The 24258-nt window shown below is 37.0% G+C and overlaps 1 protein-coding gene across 3 annotated transcripts in view; it reads left to right on the top strand.

The window, feature by feature from the left end:
* The window catches only part of LOC127880971 (ubiquitin-like modifier-activating enzyme ATG7), a 40648-nt gene extending 19248 nt beyond the window's left edge, over positions 1-21400 (top strand). For all 3 annotated transcript variants that reach the window (XM_052428514.1, XM_052428492.1, XM_052428503.1), the window contains exons 8-19: positions 702-790; positions 1725-1852; positions 3643-3733; positions 5349-5493; positions 5824-5988; positions 6965-7016; positions 9314-9450; positions 9742-9912; positions 15131-15325; positions 16928-17008; positions 18526-18645; positions 20303-21400. In XM_052428514.1, the coding sequence (XP_052284474.1) occupies positions 702-790; positions 1725-1852; positions 3643-3733; positions 5349-5493; positions 5824-5988; positions 6965-7016; positions 9314-9450; positions 9742-9912; positions 15131-15325; positions 16928-17008; positions 18526-18645; positions 20303-20353 (1425 nt within the window). In that variant the 3' untranslated portion in view covers positions 20354-21400. The remainder of the gene's footprint in view (positions 1-701; positions 791-1724; positions 1853-3642; positions 3734-5348; positions 5494-5823; positions 5989-6964; positions 7017-9313; positions 9451-9741; positions 9913-15130; positions 15326-16927; positions 17009-18525; positions 18646-20302) is intronic.
* Positions 21401-24258: the final 2858 nt, after the last annotated feature.

Below are 24258 nucleotides of genomic sequence, written 5' to 3'. Positions count from 1 at the left end.
ATCCATGCTTGAATTACTTGTCTCACTGTCAGGGCGTGATTTCTTAGTAGCCTGCTTTGTTTGAGGTTTTGTCCCCGTGAAAGTCAATTTTGCCTGGCCTTTTATTGTATTTTCACTCATTGTTAAAGCAACTCTTGTTGAAAGGCAAGATGGAGATAATTGAGATAATTAAGAAGAACAGTTAGTTTTCACCAAGTTTTTATTGTAATGATAATATAGCTTTTATTCAGCTTTTATTCTGCCTGGGCCTATAATCCAGGTAAGCGCAGGTAAACCCAGGTATTCAGGGGTTTTCTCAAAATAATATATTTTGAACAAATTCAACAGTCGTTCATCTATTGTAAAAAAAAACACAAAAATCCACACCTTCAATCTACTCTTTTCAATCACAATATTTCCAATGTTTCACTTCATCACTTGAAGCACCTAATATTCATGTACATGTTGTACTCAAAAAGTCCATGACATAGTCACTATAAACATGTATTTTAATGTATTTGTTTCAGAACAATTTATCCACGCATCTCTCTGTGATGACCTTGACCTTCCATCTTTCACGACACTTTACGCACAAGCAATATGCCCAGTTTTCTCAGAACGCGACACATATATTCTTATTGAGATTGGAAATAGAGCCACATCCGGCCCCAAATTAGACTGAGAAAAATACTGCTCACTAATGCCTTTGCTTACGTTCTCAGGTGCTGTTTGCCTTTGCTGACCCCTGCACCCTTGAGCAGCACCCTGGCTGGCCCCTCAGGAACTACCTGGCCCTTATTATACATCACTGGTAGGGGCTAGGGGGTTGATTTGAGACAATGCTATACTCTTAAAACTGACTGGTACAAACAGACTTGTGTTTAGTGTGCTTATGCATTTTGCAGAATGTATATTTGTATTGAAGAATGAATGGCTGCAGAGCGACCGGGAGGTCACGGGTTTGATCCCCACTGTGGGAGCATTCTTTAGATCTCCCCCAAAGATAACAAGTACTGGTTCTGCCCAGGAAACTGACTCGAGAGAGTTTCAATAAGCCTTAGGTTTTTGATGCAATAAAGATAAAATAAATAGGTTTAAACTAGAATGTATATCTGTTCAAGAAATTAATAGATGTACATAGGATAATAACTGTTAAAAAGGATAATTGTAACAAAAGATTAAGTAATTTTAAAAAGTATTAATATTATTATGGCATATTGACATATTTATTGTGAATAATACAGTATTTTGTGCTAGTACCCTTTAAGGGCTAAGTATGAAAATAGTGTATATTATAAAGAAATACAATCATCTTTTCTAGACTAGTGTGTAAACTCCCTCATTTCATCCATGTTCATAGAAAATCAGGCTTAATGCATGTGTGTAAAGTGTCATCCCAGATAAGCATGCATGTGTGTAAAGTGTCATCCCAGATAAGCATGCATGTGTGTAAAGTTTCATCCCAGATTAGCATGCATGTGTGTAAAGTGTCATCCCAGATTAGCATGCATGTGTGTAAAGTGTCATCCCAGATTAGCATGCACAGCCTTCCCAGGCTAATCAGGAATGACACTTTTGGCTTTTATGTATTTTTCGAAGATTTTTTTTATGGAAATCGAGTTTACACCTTAAGTGTTGTCCCTTATTAGCCTATGTGTACTGAACAGGCTATCCTAGGAGGACACTTTACGTTCATGCATTTAGCCCATTTTTTCACAGATGGAGGCTCATTAATTGATTTCCAGGGGCAGTAAGCTCCCATGTGTGGACGTCGTGTGTTTCCGCTATCGTAGCAAGGCAGGCACCCATGATGCCAGTCACAGTCTGGTACTGCAGGTGAAAATCAGCCCGATGGAAGACTCAGATACATCTGGTATGGGGACAGATAACTATCACTTAAACCCTTCCCCACTCAAATACATACTTTTACGTGTTTATAATCCTTAAGAAAATCTAATTAAGACAATTCTTTACTTGACTTTTTGTCACTTTTGTAGTTCCTAAGAAAATAACTTAAATTAAAGACCTTTTTTATGAGATTGAAGTTAAAAAGGCTTCATGTTCAACCCTTAGGTACTGATGGACAGCAAATAGCATTGAACCTGAACAGTCTGCGAGGAAAAATATATTTACTGGATGAAATTGTCTTCTTCTGTCTCATTTAGTATTATTAAAGAAAGTTGAATGCTTTGTTTATATAATCATTGGTCTATCACTATTAACATGAAATAAAATATTTACAGAAATCCTTTCTTATTATTCTTTACACACACAAATTAAAAGAAATGCACTTTGAATGGTAAAGTTATGCTTCAGTAACTTTATATTTCATGGTATATAAGATACCTGGGAATGTCTCTGACCTCTGAGTAAATTAACATACATGTGCCTGTCTGAGGGAGAACCAGCTTATCTCTTTACCACTTAGATACCTGTTTTCATGCATTTGTAGTCCCATAGAAAGTTATATTTAATTTAAGACCTTTCTTACTAGATTCAAGTTGTTAAGGCTTCATCTCAAAACCTTAGATGATCTTGAATGACACTTTCTGACAAGACTGGATTTTTGTTTAGATGAGACTTCCTTCAAACTAAATTTTCCCTTAAAGCAGAAAGAGTCATCCCTGATGAGCCTGTGCAGACAGCATACTTTACAAGCTTGGCTTTTTAAGAGCTGGGCTCAAATATACAATGAATAACATGTGATAATGTTCATACCAAGCAAATCTATGTTTAAATTTAATAAATATTATCTATGTTCATTAAAAAATGTTTCAATTTGAGATATATTGAGTACCATTTTTATGCCTCTGGTAGGGTGGCATATAGCAGTTGAATTGTCCGTCAGTCTGTGCGTCCGTCTGAAAACTTAAACATTGCCCATAACTTTTGCAATATTGAAGATAGCAACTTGATATTTGGCATGCATGTGTATCTCATGGAGCTGCACATTTTGAGTGGTGAAAGGTCATTGTCATCCTTCAAGGTCAAAGGTAAAAAAAATAAATCCAAGGGAAGTAACAAGCTTTAAAGGGAGATAATTTCTATTTACCATTTGGCAGGTACAGATCATATTTACAACGGAAGTAATATTTTTTTAAAGGGATATAATCAAAAACAAAAATATATAAATCAAAGCGGCGCAGTAGGTAGCATTGTGGTTCTGACAAACATATATCTTGTTTACTGTAATTTTTATTAGATTATACATTTTTTTATGTTTTGTTCATAATAATTATTCCTCCACATCCATCAGTAATATTTCAGCATATATAAATTTAATTAAATTCTTCTGTTTAAGTTAAAGTATTCTGGAATATTAGACCTATGTCTGGAAGTCAAACACTACATATCCTTATAAGTCTTTTTAAGTGTTAAGACATAAGTCTTTTTGGGGGAAAAATGGACTTCATATATTGCGCAGAGTGTCATCCCAGATTAGTCCGCACAGGCTAAGCAGGACAACCCTTTCCGCCTAAATACTATAGGTGTTTTGTCCAAAAGAGACTTCCGTTAAACAACAAATTCCCATAAAGTGAAGTATTGTCCCTTAATAATTTATGCATACTGCAGAGGCTAATATAGGGCTACACTTAACATGCATGCAGTATGCCCCCTTTTCCCAGAACAAGGCTCTGATCTTAAACATGCTGTTTTTCACAGACCTACCGAAGGTTGTTGGATGGGAAAAGAATGAGAGGGGCAAACTTGGTCCACGCTTTGTCAACCTTATTGATTCCTTGGATCCAACTAGGTAAGAAACTCAACATGAAGGTACATTAATGTAATAATGGTTTTTTTGCCCACTCTTTTTAACTGTGGGTGGTGGGGCATATATTTCTATCTGTCCCAAACATATGAACCAGCATTTGAATTTGCACACCTCCATATTTTGGGGTCAGATACTTGGGACAGTAGTTTGCATGGTCAAGGTATCTTGCTAAATATAGAAAAAAGTGTGAGGCAGTATCTCCAGTTAGAATGTAGATACTGTAATGAAATATTGTGCATATGGAGGTTAAAGGCTGATCTAGTAAGGGATTGAATTTGGGGTGAGTTGGATGAAGGTAAATGTTGCTAAAAATAAGAAAAAGTTTCTGCTTGATTACTTGAGTTTAGATGGAGGTATTTTGCTGTAATATTGTATTTAGGAAGCTTTCATACATACCAAGGGTGCGATTGCATTAGGGACCATTTGGATCAATGTCATTTTCACTAAAAATAGAAAAATGTTTTCAATCAAGAACTTGAATTTGGATGGAGATATGGTTCTTAAATTGTGTGTGTACATAGCTTATATGCAGACCATGCATACAAAGTAAATTAAATTTAACTAAATTAATTGGTGAAAAGTTGAAAATACTTTCAAAGAATGGTCGCATTTCTTGCTTTCATACTACATTTCAAGATTTAAGTTAACATTAAATATATAACTACTACATACATTTGACTTTCAATATGTCTTGATGATTACCATGTCAGGTGTTAGACAGAAAATGTACAATATACTATCAAGCAAGAATTATCGTCGATCATGCTGTCTTGGTACAGTTCATGCAATTAAGATTTGTTCAGTTCATTATTTAAGAAAATCTTCTACATGAAAACTAGAAGGGTAAGAATTTAAAATTAGATGTGTAACATTGTTTAGTGGTCCTCTACAAAGTTTGTTAAAATTATGCCCGTGCTCAAAATTACCCATGCCTTAGGGTTCACATAATTTATATATCGTTTTATTGTTCAAATTTACCCCTGCCTAGTTGAATGTGGTTGACATGTTTAATATTGAACCTTGTAGCTTAATAACGTAAACAAATTTTATCTAAAACCACAAAGCACTTAGCTGTTCAAATCATGCCAATGAGTTTGAAACTGGCCACACTCGATTACACAGACGATTGATCTAGAGCCATCTTGGCTCTGCTGTTTTAATTACCACCAGGTGTATTTTGTCTGTCTGTTTCAATGGAAGAACCAGTCCTTATTGCCCTTTGGGTGAAATCCGAAGAATGCTCTCACAGAATTGAACCCATGACCTACCGGTCACAAGGCTGACTATAATCTCAAATATAAGTTATATGATATTTATAGTACATATCTTTCGGTCAAAAAGTTATTTACAATTTTAAACTGTTTGACGCCTAAAGCTCTAATATTTCTTAAACATCTTAAACTGAAATACGATTGGGCCATTTGCCCTTTGTTGGTGGACAGTAACATTATGTTTGAAATTCGAGAAGAAAATTTCATTCAATGACAAAACTTCAATGATTTCAAGTAATTTATGCGAGGGAATTACACCTTATTGCAGACCATATAACTGTAGAGGGAAAATATAGCTTGGACTAAGTTGATAATTGTCATTTCAGGTTGGCTGAATCAGCTGTGGACTTGAACTTGAAATTGATGCGCTGGCGACTTCTGCCAAACCTTGACCTAGAAACTGTATCCAGTGCCAGGTGTTTGTTGTTAGGCGCGGGAACTCTGGGCTGTAACGTTGCCAGGTGTCTGCTGGTAATATGCCTTCAGTGTTGTCAGCAGTAAAAATATTAATTGACAGACTGCATCAATATACTGATATAGTGGTGTTGATTTTCGTTTAGTTTTTTATCTACCTATAAGCACGTTATATCATTTTAATAATATAATAATGATAAAAAAAAAATCTTAATTCATATTTTTTTTTATGAATATTTTAACATATTTTAACAGTTGGTTGGGAGATTCCATGATTTGGATCAAATACAACAAAACATTCATGTAAAATTATTATTATTTTATAATTGTTATATTTCTTAGTATCAGCTGTCCAAAAAGCAGCATTTGTTGTGAATTTCAAAACAGGGCTGGGGCGTGCGTACAATCACACTGGTAGACAGCGGTCGAGTGTCTTACAGCAATCCAGTGCGTCAGACGCTGTTTGTGTTTGATGACTGCAGGAGTGAACCCGGTGGACGCCCTAAGGCGGAGGCTGCAGCCGAGGCCCTGAGGAGGATCTTCCCAGGCGTGGTATGCACATTACCGTAATTTACTCTGTATAATGCTGAGTTTTAAACCACAGAATTGCAATTAAACAAATTGGTGTGCATTAGACATTGATAAAATCTTATTCTGTGTGCTAATTTGTGAAAAATTGTGAAATCTTATGAACACTAAATGCTCAGAACAGTTTCGTTCCTTTGGGTCTCAGTTTAGCCCTATAGGTCTTTTTGCCATCCTGTTTTAGCTTATAATAAGCAGATCATCTTGTATTGGTTATGAAATTTGACTAAGAAGTCATTGTTTAAGTTTTGTGATGAATCTCACTGTGAATTCATTAAATTGTTATCAAAGTATAGATACATGTATTCATCTATAAACGTAACATAAGCTACTACATGTATGTACAAAAGAAGCTCTTAACTGTTGCCTGGTGTTTTTTCTCATTCTATATGTATTGGCCACTCTCTAAATCAACTGTACAATTTCAAATTGTCAATAAATGATTCAGTTGACACATTATGGGGTTTAATGTCAATGGTAAATATCAATTACTTGTTTTATTTGAAATCCTTACACAGACAATCAAACAGGGAGGTGGCTCTCGTCTAGTTTTTTGCTACTTGTCAATTATCAGATCTCCCTTATTTCAGAAAGCTGGAGGGGTCAGTTTGTCCAATGCCACAATTATCAGATCTCCCTTATTTCTTAATCCTTTGAAAGACTATCTTAAACAAACAGGGAGTTGGCTCTGGTTATTGTTTTGCGAACTTGTCAATTATCAGATCTCCCTTATTTCTTAATCCTTAGAAAGACTATCTTAAACAAACAGGGAGGTGGCTGTGGTCATTGTTTTGCAAATTTGTCAATTATCAGATCTCCCTTATTTCAGAAAGCTGAAGGGGTCAGTTTGTCCAATGCCACAATTATCAGATCTCCCTTATTTCAGAAAGCTGAAGGGGTCAGTTTGTCCAATGCCACAATTATCAGATCTCCCTTATTTCAGAAAGCTGAAGGTGTCAGTTTGTCCATTCCCATGCCAGGCCATGCAGTACCAGGTCCGTAAACATACATGTACTAATCTCTGTCCTGAAAATAAACAATTCAAAGCAGGATACCAGCAAAGAAAGGTTGATCTAGTGGAATTTGTGTTTATTCATAAACTATGGTATCGAACATAATGAATAGTTCAAATAAGGGACAAAAGTTGACCAAACGGGGTACGATTTAACCACAGTGCGAGTTGACTAAAGTATAAGTTGACTGTAGATGCAAATATTTGGAATTGTTAGTGGTCTAGTTTGTATACTAGTGATGGCGTATGATGCTTTTGGAGTGAATGTACAAAGCATACTATTGCGTTTGCACAAAGGGTGTTCAATTAAAAACTAAGTTAACTGTCCATTATACAAAATTTATCATTTTTCAGTGAAATAATTAATTTTCTGTAATAAGAAAGAATACCAATCTAGGATAGATTGAATTATTTCAGATGAAAAGAGGCTTTAAAATAAAGAATTTATTGACCATATTGAATACTTAAGTAGTTATTTCTACAATATAGTGTTGCGCTCTTAAGTAGTTATTTCTACAATATAGTGTTGCGCTCTTAAGTAGTTATTTCTACAATATAGTGTTGCGCTCTTAAGTAGTTATTTCTACAATATAGTGTTGCGCTCTTAAGTAGTTATTTCTACAATATAGTGTTGCGCTCTTAAGTAGTTATTTCTACAATATAGTGTTGCGCTCTTAAGTAGTTATTTCTACAATATAGTGTTGCGCTCTTAAGTAGTTATTTCTACAATATAGTGTTGCGCTCTTAAGTAGTTATTTCTACAATATAGTGTTGCGCTCTTAAGTAGTTATTTCTACAATATAGTGTTGCGCTCTTAAGTAGTTATTTCTACAATATAGTGTTGCGCTCTTAAGTAGTTATTTCTACAATATAGTGTTGCGCTCTTAAGTAGTTATTTCTACAATATAGTGTTGCGCTCTTAAGTAGTTATTTCTACAATATAGTGTTGCGCTCTTAAGTAGTTATTTCTACAATATAGTGTTGCGCTCTTAAGTAGTTATTTCTACAATATAGTGTTGCGCTCTTAAGTAGTTATTTCTACAATATAGTGTTGCGCTCTTAAGTAGTTATTTCTACAATATAGTGTTGCGCTCTTAAGTAGTTATTTCTACAATATAGTGTTGCGCTCTTAAGTAGTTATTTCTACAATATAGTGTTGCGCTCTTAAGTAGTTATTTCTACAATATAGTGTTGCGCTCTTAAGTAGTTATTTCTACAATATAGTGTTGCGCTCTTAAGTAGTTATTTCTACAATATAGTGTTGCGCTCTTAAGTAGTTATTTCTACAATATAGTGTTGCGCTCTTAAGTAGTTATTTCTACAATATAGTGTTGCGCTCTTAAGTAGTTATTTCTACAATATAGTGTTGCGCTCTTAAGTAGTTATTTCTACAATATAGTGTTGCGCTCTTAAGTAGTTATTTCTACAATATAGTGTTGCGCTCTTAAGTAGTTATTTCTACAATATAGTGTTGCGCTCTTAAGTAGTTATTTCTACAATATAGTGTTGCGCTCTTAAGTAGTTATTTCTACAATATAGTGTTGCGCTCTTAAGTAGTTATTTCTACAATATAGTGTTGCGCTCTTAAGTAGTTATTTCTACAATATAGTGTTGCGCTCTTAAGTAGTTATTTCTACAATATAGTGTTGCGCTCTTAAGTAGTTATTTCTACAATATAGTGTTGCGCTCTTAAGTAGTTATTTCTACAATATAGTGTTGCGCTCTTAAGTAGTTATTTCTACAATATAGTGTTGCGCTCTTAAGTAGTTATTTCTACAATATAGTGTTGCGCTCTTAAGTAGTTATTTCTACAATATAGTGTTGCGCTCTTAAGTAGTTATTTCTACAATATAGTGTTGCGCTCTTAAGTAGTTATTTCTACAATATAGTGTTGCGCTCTTAAGTAGTTATTTCTACAATATAGTGTTGCGCTCTTAAGTAGTTATTTCTACAATATAGTGTTGCGCTCTTAAGTAGTTATTTCTACAATATAGTGTTGCGCTCTGGGAAAAGGAGGCTTCATGTATGTGCGTAAAGTGTCTTCCCATACTAGCCTGTGCACATTTCCACAGGTTAATAAGAGACAACACTTTCTGCTTTGATGGATTTTTTTCCTTTAAAGAAAGTCTCTTCTTAAGGAAAAGCCAGTTGAGGAAAGTGGGAAGTGTTATCCCATACTGTACAGGCTAATCATGGATGACACTGTACGCACATGCATTAAGACCTGTTTTCCCAGAGCAAGGCTGGTATCAAGGGCTTACAAACGGCTGTACTTTCCAGAAAGTGCTCAACAACAGACAAGGCTTGATGTAGAGAGGCTGGCTAGTCTTGTTTCTGCCCATGATGTTGTATTTTTGCTCCTTGACACTCGGGAAAGCAGATGGCTCCCCACTGTAATGGCTGCCGCTAATAACAAGGCTAGTAAAGCTTGAATAAGATTTTTAAAAGATATTGAGAATTGAATATCTGTTGAATGTTTATTTTTTAGCCCAAGTCTAATTGGAAAATATACAAAATGCAAATGTATTTAATGTATACAATATGTATAATAAATTATTCTTATAACATATTTTAACAAATTGAATGAAAAGCAGTCAAATTCCAAATACCGTGACCAACTTTATTATCGACCTTATTGAAAATATGTTGGTGCAGTATATTTTATGCGTTACTTCCTATTAATTCCACTTTATTTTTCTCACATCTAGACTGTGATATGTGCAGCTCTGGGATTTGATACATTCCTAGTGATGAGACATGGAAACCAGTCATACTCAGCACCGAGTCCCAGCTCACAGCAAAACTTGCCATTGAATAAAGTGATAGCAGGAGACCAGCTAGGCTGCTATTTCTGCAATGATGTTGTAGCCCCAGGAGATGTAAGCATGAACGTATTTCAAATGAGCCTCGCTCTGCAAAAACAGGGCTAAATGCATCGATGTAGAGTATTGTGTCTGGCGCAGTCTATCAGGGAAGACACTTTCTGCTTGAATGTTTTTTTTTAGCTAACCTGATTGCTCAGGTGAGCTTGTGACCAGTCTTTGTCTGTCGTCCGTCCGTCCACATTTGTTCTTAAACACTCTAGAGGCCACATTTATTGTCCGATCTTTATGAAACTTGGTCAGAAGATTTGTCCCAATGATATCTTGATCGAGTTCGAGACTGGGTCATGCTGTGTCAAAAACTAGGTCACTAGGTTAAAAAAAAAGAAAAACCTTTTAAACACTGTAGAATTCACATTTCATGGCCAATCTACATGTAACTTTGTCAAAATGTTTGCCTTAATGATATGTTGGTTGAGTTCAAAAGTGATTCCGGTCCGTTGAAAAACATGGCCCTCAGTGGGCGGGGCAGTTTTCTTTATTTGGCTATAGAGAAACCTTGTTAACACAATTGAAGTCACAATATTTGGCCAATAATCATGAAAATTGGTTAAAACATTGGTTTTATTGATATCTCGGATGAGTTCGAAAATGGTCCAGATCGGTGAAAAAACATGGCCGCCAGTGGGTGGGGCGTTTCTCTATATGTATATAGTAAAAACATGTGAACACTCTAGAAGTCACATTTTTGGCCCAATTTTCATGAAATTTTGTCAAAATATTAGCCTTAATGATATGTTGGTTGAGTTCAAAAGTGGTACCGGTCAGTTGAATAACATGGCCGCCAGTGGGCGGGGCAGTTTTCCTTATTTGGCTATAGAGAAACCTTGTAAACACTCTAGAAGTCATAATTTTTGCCCAATCATCATGAAAGTTGGTCAAAACATTGGTTTTATTAGCTCTACTGGCCAAAGGCCTGAAGAGCTTGTTTCTGTTGTCCGTCCGTGCGTGCGTTAGACTTTTTCTTGTTTTCTTGTCCACAGTTTTCATCCGATTCTTTTTAAACTTGTTCAGTGTCTTTATATTAATGAGGACTTGAACCCTATTGAAAATGGGTTACATCAGAGTAAAAAGTCCAGAATCATCTCCCCTTGAATTTGAAAAAATTGTAAAATAAGGCTTGTTTACGCAATAAAGTCCACAGTTTTCCAATTATTTCCCAACTTGCGCAGTGTCTTTATCTGAATGATGAGTCAAACCCTATTGAAAATGAGCAATATCGGAGTTATAAGTCCAGAATTATCTCCCCTTGAATATTAGAAAAAAATGAAAATTCAGTTTTTGTATGTGATAAAGTCCATAATTTTCATCCAATTCTTGGCAAACTTGCACAGTGTCTTTGTATCAATAAGGACTCAAACCCTTTTTATGCCCCCCCTTCGAAGAAGAGTGGGTATATTGTTTTGCACATGTCGGTCCGTCCGTCCACCAGATGGTTTCCGGATGATAATTCAAGAACGCTAAGGCCTAGGATCATGAAACTTCGTAGGTACATTGATCATGACTGGCAGATGACCCTGGTCACTAGGTCAAAGGTCAAGGTCACAGCAACTTGAAATAGTAAAATGGTTTCCGGATGATAACTCAAGAATGCTTACGCCTAGGATCATGAAACTTCATAGTTACATTGATCATGACTGGCAAATGGCCCCTATTGATTTTCAGGTCACTAGGCCAAAGGTCAAGGTCACAGTGACTCGAAACAGTAAAATGGTTTCCTGATGATAACTCAAGAATAATAAGGCCTAGGATCATGAAACTTTATAGGAACATTGATCATGACTGGCAGATGACCCCTGTTGATTTTCAGGTCACTAGGTTAAAAGTTAAGGTCACAGTGACAAAAAACGTATTCACACAATGGCTGCCACTACAACTGACAGCCCATATGGGGGGCATGCGTGTTTTACAAACAGCCCTTGTTTAAAATGAGCAATATCGAAGCAATAAGTCCAGAATGACTGCCCCTTATATATGAGAAATTTTTTAAATCACGCTTGTTTACGCAATTAATTCCACAGTTTTCATCCAATTATTTCCAAATTTGCACAGTATCTTTATATCAATGAGGACTTGAACCCTATTGAATATGAGCAGTATCGGAGAAATAAGTACACAATAATCTCCCCTTGAATTTGAGAAAATTCTCCTTGTTTGCGCGATTAAGTACACAGTTTCTATCTTATTCTTTCCCAACTTGCACAGTGTTTATAGCAGTAGAGCGATTCAGGCCCTCATGGGCCTCTTGTTGATATCATAGACGAGATTGAAAATGGTCCAGATCAGTGAAATCATTGCTGCCAGTGGGCGGGTCATTTTTCTCTATATGTAAATTGTGAAAACATGTGAACACTCTAGAAGTCACATTTTTGGCCCAATTTTCATGAAATTTGGTCAGAACATTTGTTTCCTTGGGGGGGGGGGGGAGTTACATTATTTGCCCAATCATCATGAAACTTGGTGAAAAGATTGGTTTTATATATATCTCAGATGAGTTCGCAAATGGTCCTGATCGGTAAAAAAACATGGCCGCCAGGGGGTGGGGCAGTTTTCCTTATGTGACTAGAGAGCAACCTTGTGATCGAACCCTATAGAAGTCACATTTTTTGCCTTATCATCATGAAACGTAGTCAATACATTGGTTTTATTGATTTCTCGGACAAGTTGGAAAATGGCTCAGATCGGTGAAACACACTTTTTAGCTCACCTGATTGCTCAGGTGAGGTTTTAGGATTGGTCTTTGTCTGCCGTCCGTCCGTATACATTTGGTTTATAAACACTCTAGCATTCACATTTCTCAAGCATTCTTTATCAAGTTTCTGAAAGATCTCAGTCAATTTTGATAATGAGAAAATCACATAATTAATGGCATAATTATTGCCCTTAGATTGTCCAAATTTTCATTTTATACAAAATCCTTGTAAACACTCTAGAGGTCACAATTTTGTTTCAGATTTTATGAATCTTGGTCATAATATTTATTTTTGTAAGCAAAGTTTTATGTTTGGTTGGGGGGTCAACTCAAAATAAAGATAACCAGGTCAAATCTTACAAAAACAAAAACACTCCATGCGCCAGAGTTTTGGTTCAATAATGACGAAACTTGACCCGGATGTTTGTCTGGGCAATATCTAGGTATAGTTTAACATTTGGTAAAGATTGAATGAACCGACTCCTCTCAGGTGAGCGAACAAGGGCCATCTTGGCCCTCTTGTTTAATGAAGTCTTTTCAATACAAGATCCAGTTTAGGCAGAAGGTGTCATCCCTTTATACCTTAACTGGCTGTTCGCTAGTTTTCCACTTCATTTAAATAAAAAATTCTTCAAATGGACAAAGATACGTCCCTTATTAGCCTGTGCAGACTGCACATGCTCTGGGACAACACTTAGCGCACATTCATTAATCTACATTTTTCCAGAGGGTGGCGCATATATAAAAAATTATTACTAATTATGATATTCAGGGATCATATTTTCCCGCAACATCAATCGGTCCGGATATAAATGGGGAAAAGTATCCAAAAATGTATATCCGAAATCATGACAAATTACGTTAAAATATATACCATTGATTTTGCCATTCATGAAGGTGGTATAATACATGTACAAGTAAAATTTCCTTAGGCATTTTTTTAAACGGAACGTGTTTTCTCAACTGGTTTTATCATTTTGTATTTCATTGTTGTTTCGTGTGCTGTTTTATAATAAATCAGACTATTTTCATCGTTGTCAATATTATTAATCTGTGTAAGTCTATACCGATTTTTTTAATTGTTGTCGACTCGATAATAGCTTACAAACATGCACTGAACCAAACAAATGTCTGTGCGTAGGTTGGCTACTGACAACAACCAAATATTTAATAAATAATTTGTTGTCAAATAACCCACGGCCGATAGTTTAGATGCGTAGGGATTTAATCACGAGAGCGAAGCATTTGAAACCACGCATCTAATTTTCCGGTCGTGAGTTATTCAACAACAAAGTATAAAGTACACGAATTATTCCGATTTTAAATCGGTTTTACTAAAGATTTATTCAATGTATATTATTTTTCTTGTGTACTATTTTATGTGAAGTTCCGCCCATAAAAATAACTTTCGGCTGTTCTGTCGATCAGATCCGCGACTTTCATTCATATTAATTACCGGATTATTACGCTGGTGGAAAATGTATCGGCATGTTTTGTTTAGTTACAGCGCGTGCATTCAGACGCGTCTTTTCGGATGCGTTTTTAATCCGCTGTTCACAAGCTTTTGATTCCTGGTCTGACACGCAATAAACCGGTCTTGACCGGTTTAGAGACTTCAGCGAATGGTTATCACACCTAATCGAGATAAGAATGTCATTAGGATGTGTTAGCATGTACACTGTGTAATCGATTTCATGACATGGGAATTTTAATAGCAAACAGAATCGGACCGACTGTTTGGGATTTTCAATCGGTCTTTAATGACCCCAATCGGTCTAGGACCGACAAAACCGAAAAAAATATGATCCCTGGATATAATATATTATTGTGTTTTAAGGTGTGAATAAAAGCTAAAAGCATTTTTACAGGGAATCTCATTCCGTATCTTTCCAGAATAAATTTCCAAATAATTTTTATAAATTCACTGATTGTGCATAAAATACAACTGAGTTATAATCTGAAAGACCTGTAAGAGTTTGTTTTTGACAATAAGAATTGATAAATTTGATTTAATATCAAAACTGAGTACCTAAATTGTATGGGTGTTCCTGAATTATTAATATACCATTAAATTCTAAAATATATACCATATTCATAAAAAACTGACAATCATACTAAACCCACATTTTTTAAAAGGCTACAAAGGACCAAACATTCAGTCCAGCAGTGCTCAGTTTTTCACCCAGTCATGTCTTGAGCTAGGGTTGTTATATTAGGTTACTATCCAATTCTCTTAACCGTGGGGTCATTATGTAAGGTCACTGACAGAAAATCTATTATTAAAGCAATATGAATAGTCTTAACATGCTTCCTTAAGGCATCAAGATGAAGTTCTGTTAGTGTATTGAGAATATAATATATTTATAGCAAAATGAAGATTCTACTAAAATCCTCTTACTGTAATTACTTAAGTTTTCGTACCCTTAATTTTTTTGGACATCCTATTTTTAAGGCAAAAATAAATAAAAATGTGTCCCAATTTTTTAGACACCCATATTTTCGCTGTTACATTATTCACTTTAGTCTACAAGGGACCGAACTCTGGACCAGCAGTGCACAGTGTCACGGCCTGGCATGTCATTCATTGCAAGCGCGTTTGCGGTCGAGCTTCTAGTCTCCGTGCTTCAACACCCGGAAAGGGGCTGTGCCCCTGCTGACACTGGGGACACTGATACAGGGTCAGACACTGACTGCCCCTTGGGGCTGGTACCTCACCAAGTAAGGGACTTTTTTTCTTCTTTTTTTTCATTCAAAATATTGTATTTTCCTTGTCAATATGTTATATTGGTTGAGGGCATCTGACTCCACATTGTCCAGAGTTTACAAGTTACATGCAAATTTTATCACAGTTTATATGCTTTACAATCAAAAGCTTTTACATGACAATATAAGAAATTATTATTTTTTGTTTAATATTATTTGAGCTTTGAAAAGGTTAATTTTTTGTTTTTTTAGTAATGGTCCTCTTTGAAGAAGGAGGGGTATATTACTTTACATGCGCAAGTCCATCAATAGGTCTGTAGGTCCGTCGACCATTCGTTTTTGGGCAATCTCTAGAGAAAGCTTTGTTCTGTAAGCTTGCACATAGATATGATGGTTATTTGGGAGGGAACGAAGATGTCTATTTATTTCAAGGTCAAAGGTCAAGGTCATAGGGGCTTGTCACTGTACATTTGTTATTGCAATATGTATTTATAATACTTTGACCTAAGATCATTTATTACTTTTGAAAAAGGGAAGATTTCTATCGATTTTGAGATAACCAGCTCAAAGGTCAAGGTTACAGGGTCTTGTAACAGGAAATTACCTCTATTTTTGAGAAAGCTTTGACCTTCAAGTATGCAAATTGGTATAGTGGTAATATGAGAGGAAAAGAAGACACATTCTATTTTTTTTAAGTCACCAGGTCAAAAATGACCTATGTGCCAGTGAGCTTGGTGCTGTTACGTTAACGCCAATATTCGAATTGCTGATTAAAATAACCTTCACTTATTTCAGCACTTAGTACCACAAGTCAAACACTTTAAAATGTGACCAACTCCTTAGACTTTATTCTATCATATAAATGCCTAAGGGCCACTGATGGGCCAGGTAGTCTTTCAGCTCTTTGGTAGACGATTCATCATCTAGAATTCCTGTAGCATATATTCAATTACAAATATGAATGTCATACTTCTTTAAGCTATAACACAATTAGGGCCGCATTATGGGAACATTTCTCTTAATGCATGTGCATACAGTGTCATTGCAGATTAGCCTATGCAGTTTACACAGGCTAATCAGGGACAACAGTTTCCACTTTAATAGAATTTTTATGTTAAAGAAAGTCTCTTTTAAACCAAAATCTATTCTGGGCCGAAAGTGTTGTCCCTGATTAGCCTGTGTGGACTTCACAGGCTAATATGTAACGACATTGTACGGACATGCATTCAGCCCAGTTTTTAGCTCGGCTGTTTTCGGAGAAAATCCGAGGTATTGTCATAGCCAGCTCTTCGTGTCGTGTCCGTCGTCTGCGTCGTGCTAAAACCTTAACATTTTGTCAAGGTTTTTAACATTGGCTCTACAATCAAAAAGCTTCCAGCTACAACTTTGAAACTTCATATGTAGCTGCACCTTGATGAGTTCTATACGCCACACCCATATTAAGGTCACTCTTGTTCAAAGGTCAAGGTCACTGTGACCTCTTAAATGACCTCTTAAAAAAAAAAATCTGACAAGCTTTCAAGTCTTCAAAAATGCACCCACAGCCAAGCGTGGCACCTGTTATGCGGTGCTCTTGTTAAAGAATGCGGCTCATTAGATCTTGTTTGTATTTACAAGATACGAGGTTTCCTGTCCAGGTTCCAGCAGATACTTCCAGCCAGTCGAGCCTTCGACAAATGTACAGCCTGTTCACATAAGGTAAGGGTTCTAGGATTGTAATGTGCTAGTTGTTGGCTTATTTCATGTGCATAAAGTGTTATCCCAGATTAGCCTGGGCAGTCCCCGCAGGCTAATCAGGGAAGATACTAGGATGTTTGAATCTAATAAGTCTGAGAACGCTTTTAACCCTTTCCCACTCAAATACGTATTTTGGCACATTTACGGTCGCTTAGAGAGTTAAATTTAATTAAAGATCTTCCTTACTATATTCAAGTTTTAAAGGCTTCATTGCCAACCCTTAGATAATGATGAGCAGCAAACAGCATAAAACCTGAACAGACTGCGAGTTACTCGCAGGCTGTTCTGGTTTTATTCTAGTTGCAAAAGCAATTTTCACTTTGCTTCTTATGGGGGAAAGGGTTTAAATACTCTCTAAAAGTTATTACACACACAAGTTTTATAAAATAAAACTTTAATCTTGAAATGTCAGCTTTTATTGTTTGGGTTATAAATGCATGTTTAAAGAAACCAAAATATGTGAAAAATACTGATGACATTTTGTGTGTTTTTCTATGGCACAACCAAAAATAGTAATAAACATTGGACAATTTTGTATCAGCTTTTGAAAAGTATTGTTTGATCATGATCAAAGTGATTTGACCTGAACATACTTGTCAGTAATGGACTGAGTTGACTAATTATGGGTTTACATGTGAGTGGTAAATAATGATACATGGTCGCATAATGTAATAGATTTCATTTCATTTGTGGAGTGATCTGTGTTTGGTAATTGCTTCCTTTATTGCCGTATCATGGTACACTTCGTTGCATTCTATAAGCAATTTATTAAATACTTTCCCGTGGTTCATAGGAAATTATAAATGATACTTCACTGTATGGTTAAAAAGGTCAATGAAAGTATCGATAATTTCAATGTTTTACTGTGATATAATGTAGTTTTTTCATCATTTGTTAGTTAAATTTCCCTGTTTAACTCTTCTTATATGTATATAAACGGTAAAACAAGAGGAAAAAACATTGATAAGAAAGAAAATTGTGTTGGTTTTGGGTAGATAATCGATTTTTATTCACTCATGATTGCTATAAATAAATATCCTGACTAATATATAAAATATTACTTTCTCTCATCACCAGTGAATTGAAATGGATAATCTACCGAATTAAACAAATATGCTCCATTTATTTTAAATCCTTGGACACTAAAAATGCAAGGTGATCAAAGTTCCTCTGCAGATAAAGTGAGCGTCATCCTGGGGAATCTTGACATAATGCATGTGTGTTAAGTGTCGTCCCTGTGCATTCCGCACAGGCTAATAAGGGACGACACTTTCCGCCTAAACATAATTTTTGCTAAAAAGAGACTTCTTTAAACAAAAAAAATTCCTAAAATCTGAAAGTGTTTTCCCTGATTAGTCTGTGCTGACTGAAGGCAGAGGCTACTCTGGGAGAACACTTTATGCACCTTAATTAAGCCCAGTTTTCCCAGAACGAGGCTCCGCCACTGATAAATTGCTGTTCTGTCTGTGTGGTGTCAGGTAATAGAGGTGTTCCGCAGTGAAGGGTTTGAGTTCCTGCTCAAGGCGTTCAATGAGCCCCACTACCTGGAGGACCTGACTGGGCTCACTGCCATGCACCAGGAGACTGCGCAGGCTGAGGTAAGTAATTGTCATGCACCAGGAGACTGCGCAGGCTATGGTATGTAACTGCCATGCACTAGGAGACTGCGCAGGCTGAGGTATGTAACTGCCATGCACAAGGAGACTGCGCAGGCTGAGGTATATTACTGCCATGCACAAGGAGACTGCACAGGCTGAGGTATGTAACTGCCATGCACAAGGAGACTGCGCAGGCTGAGGTATGTAACTGCCATGCACAAGGAGACTGCGCAGGCTGAGGTATGTAATGTCCATCACCAGGAGACTGCGCAGGCTGAGGTAAGTAACTGTCATGCACCAGGAGACTGCGCAGGCTAAGGTATGTAACTGCCATACACTAGGAGACTGCACAGGCTGAGGTGTGTAACTGTCATGCACCAGGAGACTGCGCAGGCTGAGGTATGTTACTGCCATGCACCAGGAGACTGCGCAGGCTGAGGTATGTTACTGCCATGCACAAGAAGACTGCGCAGGCTGAGGTATGTAACTGCCATGCACCAGGAGACTGTGCAGGCTGAGGTATGTAACTGCCATGCACAAGGAGACTGCGCAGGCTTAGGTATGTAACTGCCATGCACCAGGAGACTGTGCAGGCTGAGGTATGTAACTGCCATGCACAAGGAGACTGTGCAGACTGAGGTATGTAACTGCCATGCACAAGGAGACTGCGCAGGCTAAGGTATGTAATGTCCATGCACCAGGAGACTGCGCAGGCTGAGGTAGGTAACTGCCGTTCACCAGGAGACTGCGCAGGCTGAGGTATGTAACTGTCATGCACCAGGAGACTGCGCAGGCTAAGGTATGTGACTGCCATGCACCAGGAGACTGCACAGGCTGAGGTATGTAACTGCCATGCACCAGGAAACTGCGAAGGCTGAGGTATGTAACTGCCATGCATCAGGAGACTGCGCAGGCTGAGGTATGTAACTGCCATGCACCAGGAGACTGTGCAGGCTGAGGTATGTAACTGCCATGCACCAGGAGACTGTGCAGGCTGAGGTATGTAACTGCCATGCACAAGGAGACTGCGCAGGCTGAGGTATGTAACTGCCATGCACCAGGAGACTGCGCAGGCTGAGGTATGTAACTGCCATGCACCAGGAGACTTTGCAGGCTGAGGTATGTAACTGCCATGCACAAGGAGACTGCGCAGGCTGAGTTACATAACCGTAATGCACCAGGAGACTGCGCAAGCTGAGCTATGTAACTGCCATGCACCAGGAGACTGCATGGACGGTACAGGCTGAGTTACATTACAGTAATGCAGGAGACTGTGCAGTCTGAGGTATGGGGGCCAGTAGGCACTTACATCCTTGGGCAAATGGCAACTTATTACTAGTAATGAGGAAACGATTCATGTACAATATTCCTTGTGGAAACGAATGTTTCATATCTAACTTATTCAAAATGTGGTGAATAAGCAGCATAGAATAAGAAATTGTTCACAAAAATACTAATACCCAGTTGGCACAAAGATCCAAAGGAAAAAAATCACATATTACTGAAGAGAAAAATTTAAAGACAATACAGTATTCCTTGTAAAAACCACTGTTTCATGTTTTAAATGTGGCAAATAAGAAGCGCTTTTATTTTTTACAAAATGTACTGCATTTTGTGACTGTTTTCATTATGTAAATTCCCACTATTTGTGTTTTAGGTGTGGGACTTTGATGATGAGGACTCGTTTTCCAGCATGGAGGCCACCTGATGTCTTGAACCTCACAACAGACATACAAGAGCCGCGCTACGTGAAAATATGGCTTAATGCATGTGTGCTAAGTGTCATCCTTGTTAAGCCTGTGCGGACTTTTAATTCCGCTTTCATGGAATTCTTTTGTTTAAAGGAAGTCTTTTCTAAACGAAAATCTGGTCTAGGTGGAAAGGGTCCTCACTATTTTGCCTGTGCAGACTGTACAGGCTAATCTGGGGCAAAATTGTACTCTTATGCATTAAGCCCCGTTTTCCCAGAGCAAAGCTTTCTTTGTTTATTGGGAATGGACTTTCATCAGGAAATACTGTCATTATGTTTTGTGATTTAAATTTTTAAAGTCTATAATTTGTTTGCATTACAAAACATCATTTTGAAATATTTTAATATCAATGAAAATAATATATGTGCCATGTTATAATTTAGACTGAAAGCAAATCATATTTAAATACATGTATATGTTTACGTAAATCATTAAAACCACGTTGCCCCAATAATAATAATAATTACTGCTATCAAAATAACTTACCCCACTGCTGCATTTATGACAACTCGCGTTTTTTACATGTATCATAAATTGTTATATGTGTTCTTCTGTTAGTAAGAATTTCAAATTAAAGAGAGACCAAAGTCGTCACCTTAAAATGAGCACATAGCATTCACCTTCCAGATTTTTGGCAGACATCAATTTGTATGTCCCAAGTTTATGAGGGGAGGAGGGAATAGATTTGCCCTTGTTCTATCCAGCTTTCCATCCTTCCCATTTTTTTTTTGTGGCACGCAAATCAGAAACAATTTGATGCTAGAGTGAATAAATTTTGCAAAACATAAAGTATCATCCTTTAAGAGGTTGCAGTGGTGTAGTGGATAGGGTTCCCGCCTAGCCATCTGGAGGTCACTGGTTCGATCCCCACTGTGGGAGCGTTCTTTATATTTCCACATTCACACCAAGTACTGGTTCTACTCCCTAAAAACGGACTTGAGAGCATTTCAAATAAACCTAAGGCTTTCTATGCTATCAAGCTTAAATAAATAGGTTTTATTCTATTCTAAACTCGCGCTTGGTTTGGATATTTTCTACATAATTGGGGTTGCTGCCTCTTTTTAAGCAAATATTACGTTACATTTTTAAAACTTTTGAAACTGTGTTGCTTGTTACTCAAAAGTATTGCTGCTACTTTACAAACAGGGCTGAAACTTGACGAATATATTAACCAGCATGTGAACCAGCGCACCTCTATATTTTAGGTTTAGCAGATATTCAACACAACTAGAGTTTTGGCCCCTTTTTATATGAAAAAAATATAATTTTCACTTCTGTTGGTTATAACTAAAAAATTATTGCTGCTTGGGGGCTTAAACATAATGATCAGCATGTTAACTAAAGTTCCACCATATTTTGGCCCTGATATTTTTGACACAACCAGATTTGCAGCCCCTTTTCATAGAAAAAAATAACTACATTTTTAGCTCACCTGAGCACAACGTGCTCATGGTGAGCTTTTGTGATCGCTTTTTGTCTGTCATCTGTCGTCAACATTTTGCCTTGTGAACACTCTAGAGGCCACATTTATTGTCTAATCTTCATGAAATTTGGTCAGAACATTTGTCCTATTGATACCTCGACAGAGTTCGAAACTAAGTCATGCTGGGTCAAAAACTAGGTCAAACAAGAGGGGCTGAAAAGCCCAAAGTCGCTCACCTGAGATAACAAGATATTATTGGGACAAATCTTCTGACCAAGTTTCGCGAAGATCGGAAAATAAATGTGGCCTCTAGAGTGTTAACAAGGTTTTACTATAGCCATATAAGGAAAAATGCCCCGTCCCCTGGCAGCCATGGTTTTTAACCAACCGGCATCATTTTTGAACTCTTCCAAGATATTATGGGGATGAATCTTCTGACCAAGTTTCATGAAGATTGGACAGTAAATGTGGCCTCTAGAGTGTTAACAAGATTTTACTATAGCCATATAAGGAAAAATGCCCCTCCCTTTGGAAGCCATTTTTTTCAAGCAAACATAATTATTTTCGAACTCATTCAAGATATCATTGAGACCAATCTTCTGAACAAATGTCATGAAGATTGGACAATAAATGTGGCCTCTAGAGTGTTAACAAGGTTTTTACTATAGCCATAAATAGCCATGTGAGGAAAAATGCCCCGCCCCTTGTGGCAATGTTTTTAAAGCAACCAAAACCATTTTCGAACTCATCCAAGTTATCATTGGGACAAATCTTCTGACCAAGTTTCATGATGATCGGAAAATAAATGTGACCTCTAGAGTGTTAACAAGGTTTAAGTAAAGCCATATAAGGAAAAAAGCCCCGTCCCCGTGGTGGCCATGTTTTTCAACCAACCGGCATCATTTTTGAACTCGTCCAAGATATTACTGGGATGAATCTTCTGACCGAGTTTCATGAAGATCGGACTAAAAATGTGGCCTCAAGAGTGTTAACAAGATTTTACTATAGCCTTATATAGCAATATAAGGAAAAATGCCCCGCCCCTTGGCGGCCATGTTTTTCAAGCAACATAACCATTTTCGAACTCATCCAAGATATCATTAAGACAAATCTTCTGACTATATTTCATTAAGATTTGACAATAAATGTGGCCTCTAAAGTGTTAACAAGGTTTTACAATAGCCATATAGGGAAAAGTGCCCAGCCCCTTGGCAGCCATGTTTTTCAAGCAAAGGTTACCATTTTTGAACTCATCCAAGATATCAGTGGGACAAATCTTCTGATCAAGTTTCATGAAGATCAAAAAATAAATGCCGCCTCTAGAGTGTTAACAAGGTTTTACTAAAGCCATATAAGGAAAAATGCCCTGCCCCCTGGCAGCCATATTTTTCAACAAACTGGCATCATTTTCGAACTCGTCCAAGATATTATTGGGATGAATCTTCTGACCAAGTTTTATGAAGATCAAACAATAACTGTGGCCTCTAGAGTGTTAACAAGATTTTACTATAGCCATATATAGCCATGTAAGGAAAAATGCCCTGCCCCTTGGCAGCCATGTTTTTCAAGCAAATGTAACCATTTTCAAAATCATCCAAGATATCATTGAAACCAATCTTCTGACCAAATTTCATGAAGATAGAAGCCATAATTTTTGTACGACCATCATGAAACTTTGTCAGAAGATTTGTCCCAATGATATTTTGGACTTATGAATCTTCATGAAAGTTTGTCAGTATATTTGTTTAAATGATATCTTGGATGTGTATGAAAATGGTTCTGGTCTGTTGAAAAACGTGGCTGCCAGGGTGTTCACTAGTCATGAAAGTTGGTAAGAACATTTTGTTCTAATGACATCTTGGGCTGCACAGAGCAGGTCAGTTCCTTTGAATCTCAGGTGTGCGACTTTGGGCCTTTCTGGCGCTCTTGTTTAACTTGTGTGGCCCAAAACTCAAAAGGTACTGCTGATATGGAGAGCTTTAATTTTGCAATTTAATAACACATTGTCCAGCATTGGAAGTTTCACACCTTTATATTTTAGTTAGGATAGTATTACACCACCAGACTTCTTGCCTTTTTTTTTGAAAAAATAACACCTTTTTTAACTTTTTGTGCGCATAACCAAAGAAGTTTTGCTATTAGAGGGCTGAAAGCTCATAAACATATTCACCAGTGTGTGATCCAGCGCACATTTATATTTGTAATTAGTTTTTCCAATATTAGTGGAGTTTTCAGACAAAAGCGTTATGTGGGGGCAAACATGTCCTATGGACACATTTTTATTTGGGTACATGAAACATCTTATTTTACACTAAAGCAGGGTTGTATGTGTATTTGTTTTTGCATTACATAGAAATACAAGTTTAGAGTAGACATGTTTATTCATTATTATTTATATAAGATTTAAATCAATGCATGCATAACATGCCTTCTTAATTG

Source organism: Dreissena polymorpha, chromosome 1 (genome assembly GCF_020536995.1).
Source record: "Dreissena polymorpha isolate Duluth1 chromosome 1, UMN_Dpol_1.0, whole genome shotgun sequence".
Classification (NCBI taxonomy): Eukaryota; Metazoa; Mollusca; class Bivalvia; order Myida; family Dreissenidae; genus Dreissena; species Dreissena polymorpha.
Note: the sequence above shows the minus strand (reverse complement) of the source record. Positions and strands in the feature narration are given on the sequence as shown.